General features: G+C 44.1%; 1 protein-coding gene across 1 annotated transcript in view; it reads left to right on the forward strand.

Moving 5' to 3' along the window:
• Positions 1–17,755, forward strand: part of DCHS2 (dachsous cadherin-related 2) — a 220,285-nt gene that overhangs the window by 172,863 nt on the left and 29,667 nt on the right. Inside the window, exons 10-12 of the mRNA XM_054031047.1 lie at positions 139–378; positions 10,652–10,786; positions 11,049–11,258. Of these exons, the coding sequence (XP_053887022.1) occupies positions 139–378; positions 10,652–10,786; positions 11,049–11,258 (585 nt within the window). The remainder of the gene's footprint in view (positions 1–138; positions 379–10,651; positions 10,787–11,048; positions 11,259–17,755) is intronic.

Raw genomic sequence — 17,755 nt, forward strand, 5'->3', positions numbered from 1 at the left:
TGCACTACTTGAGCTTTTCTTGGACTGCAGAGGTTAAACGAATAGTGACTGACTATTGTGATAGTGTAACTTGCTGTACTAAGGGGGGAGTGTTGTAATGAAACAATGCCCTTTTGACCTTTCTTTTCCTTATAACAGGGTTGCTAACCACAGCCTTTCCTTTGGACCATGAAAGTCAAGAATACTACAGTTTGACTATCATGGCTCTTGATGATGGCAGACCATCACTCTCTGCAACCCAGATGCTGACTGTAAGCATTCTTGATGTAAATGATGAGAGGCCAGTATTTCAAAAGCCATTGTATGAAGCTGCAGTTTGTGAAAATCAAGATCCTGGAGAGTTTGTCATTAAGGTGGAAGCTGTAGACAGAGATTCAGGTAATTTCAGTCATTTTAACCATTTCTTTCATACTGGAAATAATGTTAATGACCAGATCTTGGCTCCTAATGTCTGTACATATGTTAGCCACCTAGTATTACTTGTAGCTGGGTTTGATTTAGTTTCAAAATCTGGCTCTTGGTTCAGAGTCTGAACCTACTTCCAAAGTATAGGGGGTGTTTAGAGTTGGGGTTTGAGTGAGGCCAATCTCTGTTTAACATGTCTAGTGTAAAATAGCTTCTCAGATGAGTTTGCAGAAATGGGTGGCACTTTACAGTATTGCCTTTTAATGAAAATTGTGAAAATTTTCACAATTTAAAGCACGAGGAGTACATCTACAGTGCACTAAAAGACCTGTGGCATTGTCACAGCTGACCCACGTCAGTTGATTTGGTCTTGGGCTGTGGGGCTAAAAATTGCTGTGTAGACGTTCGGGCCTGGGCTGGAGCCCAGCCTCTGAAACCCTCAGGGCTGGGGCTGGGGAGCGGTGGAAGCAGTCTCAGAGCCCAGATTCTAGCCCAAGCCTAAACACCTCCACCGCAATTTTTAACCCCATGTGCCCAAGTCAATTGACTTGGGCTCTGAGACTTGGTGCCTGGGTTTTTTATTGCAGTGTAGACATACTCCATATTTCTAAACCTATGAATGAAGGTGGACTCCCCAGTAAGGTTTCACTCTTCTCCATGGAAAATTCAAGCAAGCCAGGGAAAGTGAGAAAAATAGAAATAGTCTTTCTTGTTTTGCTTAGCGTTTGCTGAAATCAGAATCCAGTTTTGAATATTCAGGTCCAAATACCAAAACTGTATATAGTAGGTTGTTTCCCATTTCCAGATTCCAAAGTATAAATAATCAGCAAAGAAAAAGTGTAGAAGACTACCACAGCTGAGTAAAGTGATGTTGCCAGATGAAAATCTACAAAAAGAAATTACTCAATAATAACACATTAAATAATTGAAACCAAAAGACTATTTAAACTATAATTTATCTTATCATCCTTTATGTTGTTTAATCTTTGCATTTCACTTAGGCATTCTGATCCACATGTGTGGAGCCCCAGTGAAGTCTAGGGATTCTGTCCAGAGGTCCATCTGCACAGATCACATTGGAGGATTGGGTTCTTAGATTTGATGCTGAAACTTGTCTGGTCAGGTTCAATTTTTGGCTCTCATGCCCTAGCGTAATGCTGCAGTGTTTGGGTTGCAGACACTAAAGGGGAATGTTTACATTTATTAAAAATTTATATTTAAAAGGTTTCATATTATATCTACTAATACTGGGCTAGAGAGAACATTTATTTAAACAAAAGGCAGAAAAACTACATGTTGCTTCAAGCTATGTAGCAATGTCTTTTTAAAACATACTTCCCAAATGTCAGATTTTCCCAGGAAGCGGCCTTTTGCTCCAGCACCCTATATAAGAAAGTTTACATTAGGTTAGCTGTGAGCATATTTTCAGGGTGAAATCCTGGTTCCATTGAAGTCAATGGCAAAACTCCCTATTGACTTCAGTAGGCCAGAATTTCATCTTCTGTGCTTGAAGAAAGAATATAATTACAAAGGACTTGATTCTCCTGCCTTTGAAGTGAATGACAAAACTTCAGTTGATATCAGTGAGCGTAGAATCAGGGCTAAATTTTGGGAAACCATCACTTAAAAGAAGTAGATCTAGAATTGTGTGGGAAACTGATGTGGAAGGCAGTCAGTGATTTTTTTCCCCAAAACTTGAAATACTAAAATAAATGTAAACTAAGTTAAAGTCATTATTAAGGTCAATATCTGCAACTTCTGTTCCTTCTCAGCAGAATATTTTCTAGTGTTTAAAAGTTACTTTACTAGATAAAGATACTTTTATAGTAATGGAACCAGCAAATGTGCATTAATCTCTTCTGGCCAGAGAGGGGCACTGTCATCCTAGATTTTTGTTGTAATAACACAGAAAAGGAATCTTGACCTAGAAGCCAGCTGCAGATTTGTAACATGATGAAAAATTGAGGACCTGAAGACTATGTATTTTTTAAAGTTAATAACACTAATATTTTTTTCAGAGACGTACAAAATGGATGAGGAAGAGGGTTCCTCATATGCTCACTTCCTCTGTACCACATGCTTTCTTCCTCCACATATGTTTTGCAGTATAGTATAATGCTGTGCTACATTAAAAAAATTTGTTAAAGAGCTAGTTAAAACCATCCTCAGTACTCAGCAAGATTTACAATTCTACTACTGTGCTCACAATCATTGTGAAAGGCAGGTCTGAGGGGGACAGACCAGTGGAGATACTGTGTAGGAAGGACTCTTCATGCCCATGTGTGCCACATATGTGCACAAGCTGTACCTAGGAGACCACTGAAGGGAAGAAGTAGGCAGGTAACCCATCGGTCCATGCATGGTGTGAATCTACATGGCCCAAAGCCAGCATAACAGCTGAACAGTATCTCTGTCCACCCCTTACCACATGCCCCCCAAAAGTATTATTTTTATTTATTTTTTGTTAATCACCAACAGCATGTTCAACACTGTACTCAATATAGAAGTGAAGGCAATACCTGATGTTAACAGTTTACAATCTGAAAGAAGGATGCAGAGAAGCATGGGAAATTTGCTTGAACTCCACCCCCACCCAATCCCCGTAATTATTTTTTACTTCTTTCTTGTGGGCAATGCAGAAGTGAAAATTGTGGGAGCATTTAGAATGAGGAGGTGGTAGCGGAGGCTTGGAAAATGAGATAGGAAGGACATTCCAAGCATAAGGGGTGGCATAGAACAGTAGCCAGCAGCAGGCTGTCTGCGTAGACGCATTGGGTTGGAGCAGTATGTTGTGGCTGAAGGTTCCTTCCTCTAGTTGTGTTATTTTTGAACAGATTTTCTGGTAACCACAGTCCTTCTGTTGGGGCTTTTTCTCACATTATCAGAATTTGGCCCAATGTTACGTGTATATTGCAGTACTAGTCAAACCCAAAACCAAAAGGTGGGGAAACATACAACGTAGTTAAATAAGCATACAGCATGTTGAAATAAATGTTATTTGCTTTTTTATATATTTGGGAATAATGCCACAATTATTTTTTGCGTATGGGCTGTCACCTTGCTTTTTGAATTACATCAGTGGATAGAGCTATATTTCACATCCACAAAGTTACTTCTTTGCCCTATATATAGGGCTTACTTTCCTCCCTTCACTGATTCTTTTTTCGTCTCATGTGTTCCTTGACTGGCCACATGGAGGAGTCCTGTTTACTGCCAACTGCACCTTCCAGTCTTCTCTTCCTCACTAGTTCTCCCACTTTGTAGATTCTCTCCCTATAGAAGAGGAAAAGCATGCAGCTGTAAATTAGTTTGTGTTTGACTCAGGCTTCCAGTCTGACCATCACTTTGAAGTATCGGTTATGAAAGACTGTGCATTAGTAGCTGATGCCACTTTCACTCATTTTGACATCCTGCTCCACCAACTCCCACCAGTGGACCACAGGAAGAGACCTTTAACCATTAGGCAAGCAGCCATTGCATTTCTACTGGCACTCCAGACTGCCCCCTTTTCTCTCAGAAGGAAGACCTCTTGCATTGTATGAGAGGGCCTGTGCTCCTGTAGACTCTCCACCTGCCCCACAGGAGCTCTAACTCTGTTGTCTCCTTCTTCTGGGCACCCAAGGAGCTGTCTTGTCCTAAATTTTGAGCAGTTTCTCCTGAGTATGCTTCCTGTGAGTTCCTCAAGCTGCATCCCAAAAACTATCTGGAGACACATGCTTCCTGCAGGTCCAGTAGGAGTGTATGCTACAAACAACCCACAAATCTAAGCTCTCAGACATGAGAGCAAAGATATCTGCAGAATATTTCAACTAGGTAAGATACTTGGGTTGAGGAACCCCCTATATAGCAAAAATCTTGGGCTTTGAACCAGCTCTATGTGTATCTAATAAGTTCTGCCTTTAAGCTCCTGCTCACTATTGTCTGCAATTCCAAATGTGAGTATCATGAAAACAAAATCAGACTATTAATAGGGATCTCAATACCATAAACCTGGATGAGATTTTTTTCTGGCTTTTGATGTGCAGAAAGAGTTGCTTCAAGTATAGGAACTCAATACTATAGCTGGGAAGCAGTGCCTTGTCCTCAGAGGAGTCCTGTTCAGAAGTCCCTGTTTCCAGAGAGTGTGTAGTAATCTTCTTGTCCTCATACTGCTTCCCACCACATCTATGCATACGTGATTGCCTGATCATTGCACTCTGCCAGGTCACTGGAAGAGCATGCACACTCGAGCAGCTGGCATTGCAGGAGAAACTTCATATTTAAGGCTCTCTGTTGTAGTCACAGGTATTGGGGTTAGTGATGTAGCCCCACTTGATCATTGCATCTCTAGACTGGCCAACTACTGTGCAGAGTTGATTAAGACAAAACCTTATAGTCCAGAGTTGTTCTTCACTGAGTAGTAGGTGTTCAACTGGTGGGGGCCAGAGCACACAGGCTACAGTGACATTATCTACTCTTGTTTGCCATATTGAACCCTTGCCTGTTTGGGTGACAATGTTAAGGGGTTAATGGTGGCAAGAAAATTTTGTCATATCTTTAGGCAACTAAGCATCGGTATTAAATCATATAGAAGATGTCTTGGATCTGTGCATTGCTTTGTGCACTCTGCTAGCAACTTTCCTGCTTATATCGGGGAGCAATACTTGCGAGGAGATAGAGGCTGTTGACATGCATGGGCTTAAGTATATGGTCTAGCTTCTTTGTATTAGGGGGTTGTACCCATGCTGCACAGGCATATTCAGCAGAGGAGTAGCAAAGTGCCAGTGCTGTTGATCGCAGTGTGGATGGATCTGCACCCCTCTTTGATGTAACCAGCTTGCTGAAAACATTGTTTTGTATGGTAACCTTGGCTTTGGTTTTCTCAATGTGAGTTCTAAAGGAGAGTGTGTGATCAAGAGTAACAGCGAGGAATATGGGATTTATGGAATGAGTAAGTATGTAGTAAATATAAGGTGCAGTAAATAGTCCTACTTCATTCATTTCATATTAGTTGTAAGATGCAGTAGCATTTTGCAGCTTAGGAATGCTGCAGGAGAGCAGCTACAGAGACTTCTCACCTACTATAGAGCTTCTGAGCTCTGCAACAGAGAGGATACTGTGGAGCCAAGAGTTAGAGTAAGAGGGAGCATGGGGGAGCCTGACTGTCCATCCTCCTGACTTTTCTCTGGCTAGTGAAGTACAAACTCTTCAGATGGGAGATTCTGAATGGTGGAAAAGTGTTTCCTCATTGTGGGTTGTTGGGCTCCAAGCCTTTTTTACCAGTAGTTGGAGCAAAGTTCCACTCAAACTTCCAGAAAAATAATTCCACTTGGGCAGAGAAAAATTCTGTTAAAAAGGGAATGTTTCAGAAAGTTATAAGCAACTGGAAAAGGCGGGTTGGAATGGAAACATTTAAGCTTCCTTAGCAAGAGCTGTCAATAGTGCACCTCCAGAGTCTAAATATGTCACTTGTTCTGCCAGGTGTGTGATATTGTAATGCACTGAATGTATGACCACCACTTCCCTCTCCTGGATAGAGTGTCAGTGTTTATCATCCTCTAATAGACTTGCGGTCCAGTGGCTGGAGGCCTTAAGGGAGGATATTATAAGCATTCCCACACTGGCAGGTTTCAGAGTAGCAGCCGTGTTAGTCTGTATCCACACTGGCAATTAATCAAGAATGTCCTCTAGCTCAAAGGATAGAAGCTTGTGGTTTTTATTTTAAAGGTTGGAAATTTTACTTATAATAGTGCATTTATGTGGTTAGCTGACTGTTATGGTAGCTATGTGTCTGTGTAGCTTTGGCTACAAGTAATGACTGGTGTGAAGAATCTGTCCATGAAGGCCTTAATTCAAGGCCTTTAGTTGCAAAAGGACACAGGCTTTCATCACAAGTTCATGTCATCTCTATCCCTAATTCAGCAGTTATCTTCTTTCTCCGTTTACAGAGTTTGTACTTTCAGATGTAGCTAATGATTGCTACATGCAGTTGACTTGTATCAGTTAATGTAGCCATTTTCTAAACAGAGCTGCAGTGAAGCTTTTATATTTAGGTAAGATATACTTTGCATGGGGAAGGGCTGCTGTGGGTTGTTGACCTTTAATTTTGCATGAGGTTACTCCACAGTTGTCTTTTCCATTACATGCTTTTTCTCTTATCTAGAAAGATGTAAGAGCATATTTAATGTATCCTCTTTCTCCTACACAACTTTTCTTGTATTGTGAATGAACATGTTATCCCTTTGAATTAATAAGAAGCAAGTCCATTTACAGTAGTTAGTCCCTTAATCAAACGACAATAACTTCATTAAGGTGTATGAATCTGTTTCAACAAGGCTAATAAAAAGAAAAATAAGGCCTTGGCTGGCAGGCCTTTTTTTCTCCTCTCACACTGAGTTTACATGAATACAGCTCCCACTCTAATGGAGTTAGGGTGACCAAACAGCAAGTGTGAAAAATCGGAACAGAGGGTGGAGGGTAATAGGAGCCTATATAAGAAAAAGACCCAAAAATCAGGACTGTCCCTATAAAATTGGGACATTTGGTCACCCTAAATGGAGTTTATCCTGATTACCGCTGGTGTATGTGAGAACAGAATCAAGTCCAGGGTGTTTGAGCCTAAATAGCTTCAGAATTTGCTAAGAACTCCAACCTTTTCCAGGTGCATTAACTGTACCTAAACTACTAATAGTCTGTTGTTAGTTTAAAAAAAAAAAACAGAAAAATGATCCACTGAAACTTGTGAAAAGCTGGTAATATACTTGCACAATAGTACAAGATGAATGCAAATTGCCCTTGGTGTATAATATAGGATTAATCTCATTAAAGTTAATAGTGTGAATGATCTTACTCTATAACCAATTATGGAAATGATGTTATACTTTTCTCAGGAGAGCATTGAAACCACAAGAAAAATGGGAGAAATTATTTTGAATCCATAATGGATAGGAATATGGAATCAGATTTATCTGTCTACACAGGAGGCAGGCAGCTTTGAAAAGAGAGTCTCCCTTTGCTAATCTCCTTATTCTCCAAAGCAGGGGTGGGCAAACTACAGCCCGCGGGCTGGATGTGGCCCACGAGCTGTTTTAAACTGGCCTGCGAGCCGCACCATGCCGCTCAGCCCCGCTCTGGCAGGGGCGCTGGGTCGGGGGCCACACCACGCGGCTTCCTGAAGCCGCGGCATGGCCCCACTCTGGCTCCTACGTGCTCCAATGGGAGCTGGAGATGGGGCAGCGTGCAGAGCCGCCTGGCCATGCCTCTGCATAGGAGCTGGAGAGGGACAAGCCCCTGCTTCCGGGAGCTGCTTGAGGTAAGCGTCACTGGGAGCCTGCACCTCCTGAGCCTCTCCCCATGCCCCTGCCCCAGCCCTGATCCCCCTGACACTCTCCAAACCCCTCAATCTCAGCCCGGAGCACCTTCCTACACCCAAACCTCTCATTCCCAGCCCCACCCCAGAGCCCGCAACCCCAGCTGGAACCTGCACCCCTTCCTGCACCCCTGCCCCAGCTCTGATCCCCCTACCGCCCTCCGAACCCCTCAGTCCTAGCCCAGAGCACCCTCCTACACCCCAAACTCCTCATCCCCAGCCCCACCCTAGAGCCCGCACCCCCTCCTGCACCCCAACCCCAATTTTGTGAACATTCATGGCCCGCCATACAATTTCTATTCTCCGATGTGGCCCTCGGGCCAAAAAGTTTGCCCAGCCCTGTTCCAGACACACTCAGACATGGTGGTGATCCCATACTATATACCAAGTGATATGTCTGCATGTATAATCAGGAATTACACAGGACAACGTTATAATGAGCTCATTAAATAGCAATCAAGGTGTTCAAAGGACTAATTAGGACTATAGTATGGAGTTCATACTTGTAAACTCATAGACTCATAGACTTTAAGGTCAGAAGGGACAATTATGATTGTCTAGTCTGACCTCCTGCACAACGCAGGCCACAGAATCTCACTCACCCACTCCTGTAATAAACCCCTAACCTATGTCTGAGCTATTGAAGTCCTCAAATCATGGTTTAAAGACTTCCCAGAGAACAGAAGGGTGTGCTGTCTGCCGGGTGCTAAGATACAGGATGTGGACCTGAGGCTGAAGGGGATCCTAATGGGAGCGGGAAAGAATCCACTGATTGTCCTTCATATGGGAACAAAGGATATGGCTAGATTCTCACTGGAACGTATCAAGGGAGACTATGCCAGGCTGGGGAAGATGCTTAAGGAAATCGAGGCTCAGGTGATCTTCAGTGGGATTCTGCCTGTTCCTAGAGAAGGGCAACAAAGGTGTGACAAGATTATGATGATCAACAGATGAATCAGGCAGTGGTGCTATAAGGAGGGTGTTGGGATGTATGGCCACTGGGAGGCATTCATGGACAGAGGACTGTTTTCTCGGGATGGACTTCACCTGAGTAGGGAGGGAAATAGACTTCTAGGACGGAAGCTGTCACAATTGATTAAGAGAGCTTTAAAGTAGGAATTTGGGGGAGTTGGTTGGGAGATGTCCAGGTAATCTCTGTGTCAGATTTTAACATTGAGAGGGAAGAAAACGAAGTAAGAAAGGATACAGCTGTGGGTAGGAGAATGGACATAAGGAGGAAGGGTAATGAAGATATCAGTCTAATAGGTGATACTAGCGATAGAATGTCTGTGCCTAATCGGGTAAAGAATGTGAGTGAAGTCAAACAGCAAAAATTAAGATGTTTGTACACCAATGCAAGGAGCCTACATAACAAAATGGAGGAACTAGAGTTACTGGTGCAGGAGATGAAGCGAGATATTATAGGAATAACAGAAACATGATGGAATAGTAGTCATGCCTGGAGTACAGGTATTGAAGGGTGTATGTGTTGTTTAGGAAAGACAGAAATAAAGGCAAAGGTGGTGGAGTAACATTGTATATCAATGTACTGTAAAGAAATAAGAAGTAATGGAATGGATAAGAGTCTGGGCAAAAATCACATTCGGGAAGAAAGCTATTAGAGTCTCCCCTGGGATAGTGCTTGCGGTGTGCTATGGACCACCAGGATCTGATATGGATATGGATGGAGACCTCTTTAATGTTTTTAATGAAGTAAATACTAATGGGAATTGTGTGATCATGGGAGACTAACTTCCCAGATATAGATTGGTGGACAAGTGCTAGTAATAATAATAGGGCTCGGATTTTTTTCCTGGATGTGATAGCTGATGGATTCCTTCACCAAGTAGTTGCTGAACCAACAAGAGGGGATACCATTTTAGATTAATTAAAGATGAAGATTTCTAACCATCAGAGGAGTGAAGTTCTGGAACAGCCTTCCAAGGGGAGCAGTGGGGGCAAAAGACATATATGGATTCAAGACTGAGCTTGATAAATTTATGGGGGGGGGGTATGATGCGTTAGCCTAATTTTGGCAATTAATTGATCTTGACTATCACTGTTAAATATGCCCAATGGCCTGTGATGGGATGTTAGATGGGATGGGATCTGAATGACTACAGAGAATTCTTTCCTGGGTGCTGGCTGGTGAGTCTTTCCCACATGCTCAGGGTTTAGCTGATGGCCATATTTGGGGTTGGGAAGGAATTTTCCTCTAGGGCAGATTGGCAGAAGCCCTGGGAGTTTTTCGCCTTCCTCTGCAGCGTGGGGCACAGGTCACTTGCTGGAGGATTCTCTGCATTTATATAGGAACTTATATTGGAGGGAAAAGTCTTAAACAGTCACTTTTGGGAATCCCAGAAGGCTTTTCAAAGCCAAATATTTCATCTTGGAGATTTCTCCCTCGCAAGATCAACTGAAGTAAAGATACTGATGCCTGTCTCTTGAAGTCCTCATGGGTTCCTGAACAGGTTCCTTTAGGCACACTGCTTCTGAGATGCACATGAGAAGTGAATAATTTTAAAAACAAACACTTTGTTGAGCTGCTAAAATGTGCATATGCCAAGACTCAGTTACTGCATGATCTTGTTGCTCTTGTCCTCCTTTTTTCTTAACTCCAATCCTTCTCTACTACATTACCTATGCTAGTCATGTCACACCTAAAACTAGATTATAGGTTCATCAGGGCAGGGACCATGTGTTTCTGTTGATTCTGTGAAGTGTTCAGCTCATTTTGTATAAATTTTCTGCAAACACAATGCTATTCCATTAATTTCATCCATAACACCTTCCACAGAATAAAGATCACAGAAAATAAAGTATAAAGCAGTGTCCAGAGAGTGGGTTTTTCAACTGGAACTTTTTCTTTTTTACTGGATTTTCCTTTCTGTTTTTAAGGAATAAATTCCCTGCTTCAGTATGAAATCTTACCAGGAAATGGGTTTGAGATTTTCCAGATAAACTCGGATACTGGAGAGGTGATGACAGCTGCCTCACTCGACAGGGAGACCCAAGAGATTCTCAGTATAAAAGGTAACAGTATGAGATGTTTGATGTAAAATGGGATGTGGAGAGTGTGGGTTCACTTATCATCAGTGTTATCTTTTCTCAATTTCATTTGACTTATTCAGATAGGTGTAGCATGATGTTCAGGAACAGAAAGCAGCTGTGTTAGCACATGTACTCTTATTTTCTGTATAGCACATCGACTCTAATATTTTGATATTACTGATGAAGGTTCATCATTACACTAACATCACTAATATAAGCTTCCTTTCTATGTGTTACCTCTCAGTCCTGGTTCGAGACAGTGGAACCCCTTCTTTATCCAGCACAGCAAGAGTTATCTGCAAAATACTGGATGAAAATGACAATACTCCTAAATTTCTCCTTCCTGTCCCTGAGATTCAAATTCCTGAGAATCAAGAGCCTGCAATAGTGTACACCACACGAGCTGTAGATATAGATGCTGGCAATAATGGAACTTTACAATATCAAATAATTGGTAGGTATGGTCTTTATTCCGTATATTACTAATACCAAAAAAAAGTTGTCAGAAAATAGTTAAACAGGAGTTTCAGGTTTTAAAATAGTTCTGATCTCAGCCAGTCCAGCTAGATCTCAGCTAGTTCAATAGGGAGTCCTAAGGCTCCCTTTAAACTGAAAAAACCTTCCACCTCCTCCATTGGCATACACTTCCAACCCAACCTCTCAGCCTAGCGATCAGATTTGGGAGTGTACAGAAGAGAGGAACAAAAATAATCTGGAGGGGTGAAAATAAGAAGAAAGATTAAAAGACCTAAATATAGCTTGCTGATGAAGAGACGGCATGGAAAGTATCTGTAAGTGTATGAAGGATACAATCACCAAGGAGAAGGAGACATTTTTCTAGGGTATTATATATGGGATGAAATTTGTAATGTTGCAAAAGCTCTTTTGGGTGAGGATAGTGACCTAAGGGAAGAGATGAAAGCTCAAATTCTTGGGACATTTAAAACTAGACTGGACAAAGTACTACAAGAATATACAGCAAGAAAAAATCCTGCACTGGCAGGGGATGAACTAGATCAACAGTTTTGAAAACTGAGCCCACTTTCAGGAAAATGAAACCAATTGCACCCCCTTTCATCCCCTCCATGGGTCATTAAAGGCCTGCCAATCTTAATGTTATATCCCTTATGCATGTCCCACATTTGGGAAATGCTAGATTCTTCTTCAAGTAGATGCAGCCGTGTATTCCACTTAGATGTGTGTGCCCCTAGTGCCTTGTGGTCATCTCCAGTCACTTGCCTAGCAGTGACTGGAGAAGGGCAGTGATCGTGCCTTGTGGTCTTAGCCTCTCCCCTGTCTATATGAGGCAGCGTCTCTCCAACCCTCATCAATTTCTTCTTACAGTCCATGGCTGGAGTTAGAGATCTCTGTGGTCTTAACCTCACAACCTTTCACTATTTTAGTGTCTTGCTCTAGTTGTATATAGTACCCCTAGTGTTAAATTTAGTGTTAGTTGTATTTAGTTAAATACTTCTGTGATCCCATCACCGGGGTTTAAACATTGTCCGTCGTGTGGGGGAATGATCCCAATAACGATACCCCACACAAGGTATTTGCTGTGCTTGAGTGAGGCCTAAGTCAAGGAGTGGTGTTCGATCTGTCGATTGTTCACGAAACTGACTCAGGTGGATAGGGACCTTCGCCTGAAACAGCACCTGTCCAAACAAGCCATGTGGCTGCTTTACCATTGGATCAGAGGTAACCCTCGGGTTCTGAGAGTGCTGGCATTTCGTGCTCTGGAGCCAGCACTTCTCTGAATGGAGGAGCAGATCCCCATGGACAGCGCCGAGGAAAAGGTTACATAAGACTAATCAAGACCACTCCAGTTCTCCTGGGGACTCTTCTGCTCCCCCCAGGAAGAGCGTGGACCGGCATGGGTAAGTGTCAGCATGTGGAATGTCTCTTAACCACTCCCTGGAGTACCGTGTAGGGAGGTCAGAGACACTGTATCAGCAACTGCGGTTCTGACCCTGGGGCATCTGTTGAGTCCAATATTGACAAGGCATCAACTGTTTGCATGTTGGCAGTATATCAGGCAGATATGAACCACCTCTGCCTTACCATCCCAACCTCTCCTTTCTTTCAGGACTTTGCCATAGCTACATCATTTACAGCCCTGTTGGGGTTGAACTCTTGGGCTAATTGGAACCGCACACGGATGTTCCCCTTCCACAGTCTGTGGAAGCACGGCCAGTACCGGGCTTAAGCAAGGGACCTCCTTGGTATTGGAAAACTTCTTGGCACAGTTGCATTTGGCATGGCAGATGTGACTGTGGTGGCTTTCAAAGCCCTCCACTTCAGCACCATCAGCTGCTTCACTATTGCTGCTGAATTCAGGGTCAATAACACTTCCAGTAGCAGCATACTTGGTGCCAGCAGTATGGCTTCCATCATCAGTACTGGTTCCTGCCTTGTTTAGGGCAATGAATGAGTCAAACCAGTTAATGACTTCCTCAGGTATGTCTCCACCTTTATCCCCAGAAACTTGAGGCTCCTCGGCATTGAGGTTGGGATCTTCCTCCTCTTGCTTTCTATCGCTTGACTCATATCAGGGACACTTTATGGAGCACTATGAGCACGAGGATTGGCACTTGACTCACAGTCGGGACAGGGGCCCTTGGACCAGTGCTACTGGCCATCAATACCCTACCTTATTGGATAGATTTTGGGCATTGCTCCCACCACGCAGCGGATTTGCTCTTCGATGGCAGGGTGTTAATTTCTGACAATATGGACGGAACCCTCCCCTCCTTCAAGGATTCTAGGGCCACCCTATGGTTTGTACACACCACTATTGCAGAGACTCTGCTTTGGTGGCCAAAAGCAGCAACAATGCCATCTGCAACACACCTTTTGGGCAGCCTTTTTCTCCCCTGAGACAGTGGGATTACCCCAGAAAAGGGGCATAGATCCTAGAGGAGGAGACAGTCAGGTCCAGGGTTCAGCCAGTCAAAACGCTCTCCCCTGACACCCACCCCCCTCACCCAAGTGCCCATTTTGACTCCTTGATCCAGAACAGTGGTCTGATCATCACTTCCTTTACCCCCATCTCCATTCAGGGAAAGGGTAGCTCACTGTTACAGTGTTTGGGGCTTGATTACAACTGTCCTAAGCACCCGTCAGTTTGGGCTTTGCCAATTCTCTCCACTCCTCCTCCTCACCGTCCCTTCCTGTCCCTTTTTGAGGTCCCACTCATGAGATACTGCTCATCAAACTGATCCGCTCTTTATTGGCCTTGGGAGCAGTGGAGGAATTTCCTCCAGAACACTGGGGTCAAGACATCTATTTCTGGTACCCAAATCCAAGAGAGCTTTAAGGCCTATTCTTGAACTCCTCAACATTAACAAATATATCAAATACAAGAAGTTCCATATGGTCATCTATCAGATGTCCTCCCCACGTTGACTCAGAATGACTAGTTTGCTGCTCTTGACCTTCAGGACTCTTACTTATATATGGCAGTTCTACTGAGCCACAGAAGACTTCTCCAGTTCATCATGGCAAATTGCCATTTTCAGTACACAGTTCCTTTTAGTCTGTCTTCTGATCTCCCTCCCTTCCCCCCACTCCCAAGTTGTTACCAAATGTATGGTCGGCATACCTCAGGAAGAAGGGAATCCATGTCTTCCCATATCTGCATGACGGGCTACTAAGCGGCAAGTCCAGAGAACAAGTCCTTGCTCATGTACGCATTACACCGTGCTTACTCGACCATCTGGGTATCACCAAAAAGTCAACATTGGTCCCAACTCAGAAAATTGAGTTCATTGGGGTTCTAATAGACTACATGAGTTTAAGAGCATTTTGTCGACCAACTGTTTCCAGACAATTCTCCGCTTTTGTCTGTCTGCAGTCTCAACCTTCCACAACAGTTCACATGTGCCTGAGGTTCTTAGGCCACATGTCTGTATGCACACAGGTGATTCAATTTTCAAGGCTGCACCTTTGTCCTCTTCAGATGTGGCTCAGGACTGTTTACTGTCCAACCCTTCACCCCCTGGACAGGTTGGTCCGCCTCCCTCCTTTGATCCTGGACTCCTTGCACAGGTGGACAGTTCACAGGTATGTATGTCAAGGCATTTCCTTCGCCTGGCCCTTACCAACTAGCACTATTGTCACCAACACCTCCTTGATAAGTTGGGGAGCACATCTGGGTAGAGTACAGCGCCGATATAACATTTGTATCCACATCCGATCTGCAAAAATGGTCCATGGATGCACATATCTGTGGATCTAAAATGTATATCCACAGACTGGCAGAGCTCTACATCTGGGGTCACTGAAGGTTCAGGCTCTGGAGTCAGAGCAGGAAGCTTCCCTGCATATCAATGTCCTGGAGCTTTGGGCCATCTACAATGCCTATCTTGCTTTCCTAGGCTGCATCAAGGATTCAGTAGTTCACATGCTTACAGACAGTATCACCGCAATGTATTATGTGAACAATCAAGGGGGGGAGCAGACACAAGGGTGCTCTCTCTGCCAAGAGGCGATTAGGCTGTGGCAGTTGTGCACTGAAGACAGTATCATTCCAATAGCCGATTACTTGCCCGGGGCCAGACTCATCTCACAGACCATCTCAGCAGGAATTTTTCTCTTAATCACAAGTGGTGTCTGAGGCCAAGTGTCCTGCGAGTCATCTTTGTAACGTAGGGCATCCTGACGATTGACCTGTTTGCTATAAGGGAAGACTTGAAATGTCATCTGTCCTGCTCTTGAGAGGTTCTCCATCCAGGCTCTCTGATCAATTCCTTTCACCTTAACTGGCAATCAGCTCTCCTGTACACTTTTCCTCTGATCCCAATCATTCATCCTTAAGCTGAAAGTGGATTAGGCCAACGCCATCCTCGTTGCCCCGACATGGCCGAGGCAGTACTGGTTTTCTGACCTTCTTGCACTGTCAGTTCAGTCTCTCATATCCTTTCTCTGCTCACACGGAATCCTGGTCGCACTTTGTATCCTGTGCTCAGCTCCTTCCATCTTACAGCATGACTGCTTCCTGGTTGAATGAGGAGGAAAAGCGATGTTTGAACTCTGTTCAACAGGTCCTGATCAATAGTAGATAACCCTCTACCAGGATGTCCTCTTCTGGAAAATGGAAGTGTCTTTCAATGTGATCATTGGCCCATGGAGTACAGCCCATGCTGGCAACTATCTAAAAGACGAACTGCAAGTTCAGTCATCAGGCCTTGTGCTTAGCTCATTGAGGGTGCATCTAGTGGTGATCTCAGCTGTTTAGCCACTGTTTGTGAAAGATCAGTGTTTTCCCGTGCCATGGTGGTGAGATTCTTGAATGAATCCTTTGTCTCCATCCACCGGTGGGACCATGGTCTTAGTGGACCTCCGTTCAAGCCTCTGGGATCGTGTCCCTCTCCTCAAAAACTTGCATTCCTTGTGGTGATAATATCTGCAAGGAGAATGAGTTTCAGGCTTTGATGGCAAAGCCTCCTTACACACAGTTCTCCAAAGACAAAGTGATGTTGTGGCCACACCCAAAATTTGAGTCTAAAGTGGTCTCTCAATTTCATTTAAACCAGGTGATATATTTGCCTGAGGTTTTTCCTAAGCCGCATTCATCTCTGGAGGAGCAGTGTCTTCACACATTGGACATCAGACAATGTCCAGTCTTTTATTTGTACAGGACTATATCTCATCGGTTTGTGTCATATGCAGACTGTATGAAGAGGCAAGCAGTCTTCTCACAGACGCTTTCTAAGTGGATAACTTCCTGCATCAAAACCTATATGACACAGCTTCAATTACGTCCCTTCTCTGGGTGCGAGTTCATTTTATGAGAGTGCAAGCTACTTCAATAGCATTCTTCAGTAACGTCTCAATATTGTATAATTGCAGGGCTGCCACATGGTCGTTGATAGGTACATTTATGAACCGTTATGCCATTATCATGGCATCCAAAGCAGATGCAGACTTTGGGAAGGCAGTCTTGCAGTCCTTGTTTAAGTAGACTCAGAAGCCCACCTCCTGTGGTTCTGCTTGTGAGTCACCTAAGTGGTATACATGACTACATATACTCAAAGAAGAAGGAAGAGGATGGTAACTGTGGTTCTTTGAGATGTGAAGCTAATGTGTATTCCACGACTCATCCTCCATTCTCTCTGCATTTCAGACTAGTCTCTTGGCATTAGGTGTGAAAGAACTGAGTGAGGTCAGGGAGGCACCTCCTTATATAGCCATGGGAGAGGCTATGGCCACAAGGCATGAGCATCACCCCTTTATGGGAACTGCTAGGCCAGTGTTTCTCAAACTGGGGTCGCTGCTTGTGTAGGGAAAGCCCCTGGCAGGCCAGGCCGGTTTGTTTACCTGCCACGTCTGCAGGTCTAGCCGATCGTGGCTCCCACTGGTCGCGGATCGCTGCTGCAGGCCAATGGGGGCTGCTGGAAGTGGCGGCCAGTAAGTCCCTCAGCCCGCGCCACTTCCAGCAGCTCCCATTGGCCTGGAGCAGCGAACCGTGGCCAGTGGGAGCCGCGATCAGCTGGACCTGTGGATGGGGCAGGTAAACAAACCGGCCCAGCCCGCCACGGGCTTTCCCTACATAAGTGGCAACCCCGGTTTGAGAAACACTGTGCTAGGCAAAATTCTCTGGCTCCGGTGCTCTGGGCACACACATACCTCAGTGGGATGCACGTCTGCATCACATCGCAAAGAACCACAGTGACTGTAAGTCACAGTTAATCTAAAACAAAACAAATGCCTTTTCAATCTTTTTATGATTCTCTCTTCAGCCTCCCATATAAGGGCACCCAACCCAATCCTCCTTTCTCTTTAAAAATAGGTATGGATAGATACCAAGTCCACCTTCCTTGTGATGAAAATCTCTTTAACCCACCAATGATAAAAACCTCCAACCAGTCTTCTAAATTGCCAAACCATCCCCAAGTGCACCATGCCAAGAAACTCCAACACAGCCCCTGCCCAACTCTTAAAACCTTCCTG

This window comes from Malaclemys terrapin, chromosome 5 (assembly GCF_027887155.1).
Source record: "Malaclemys terrapin pileata isolate rMalTer1 chromosome 5, rMalTer1.hap1, whole genome shotgun sequence".
Lineage (NCBI taxonomy): Eukaryota > Metazoa > Chordata > Testudines > Emydidae > Malaclemys > Malaclemys terrapin.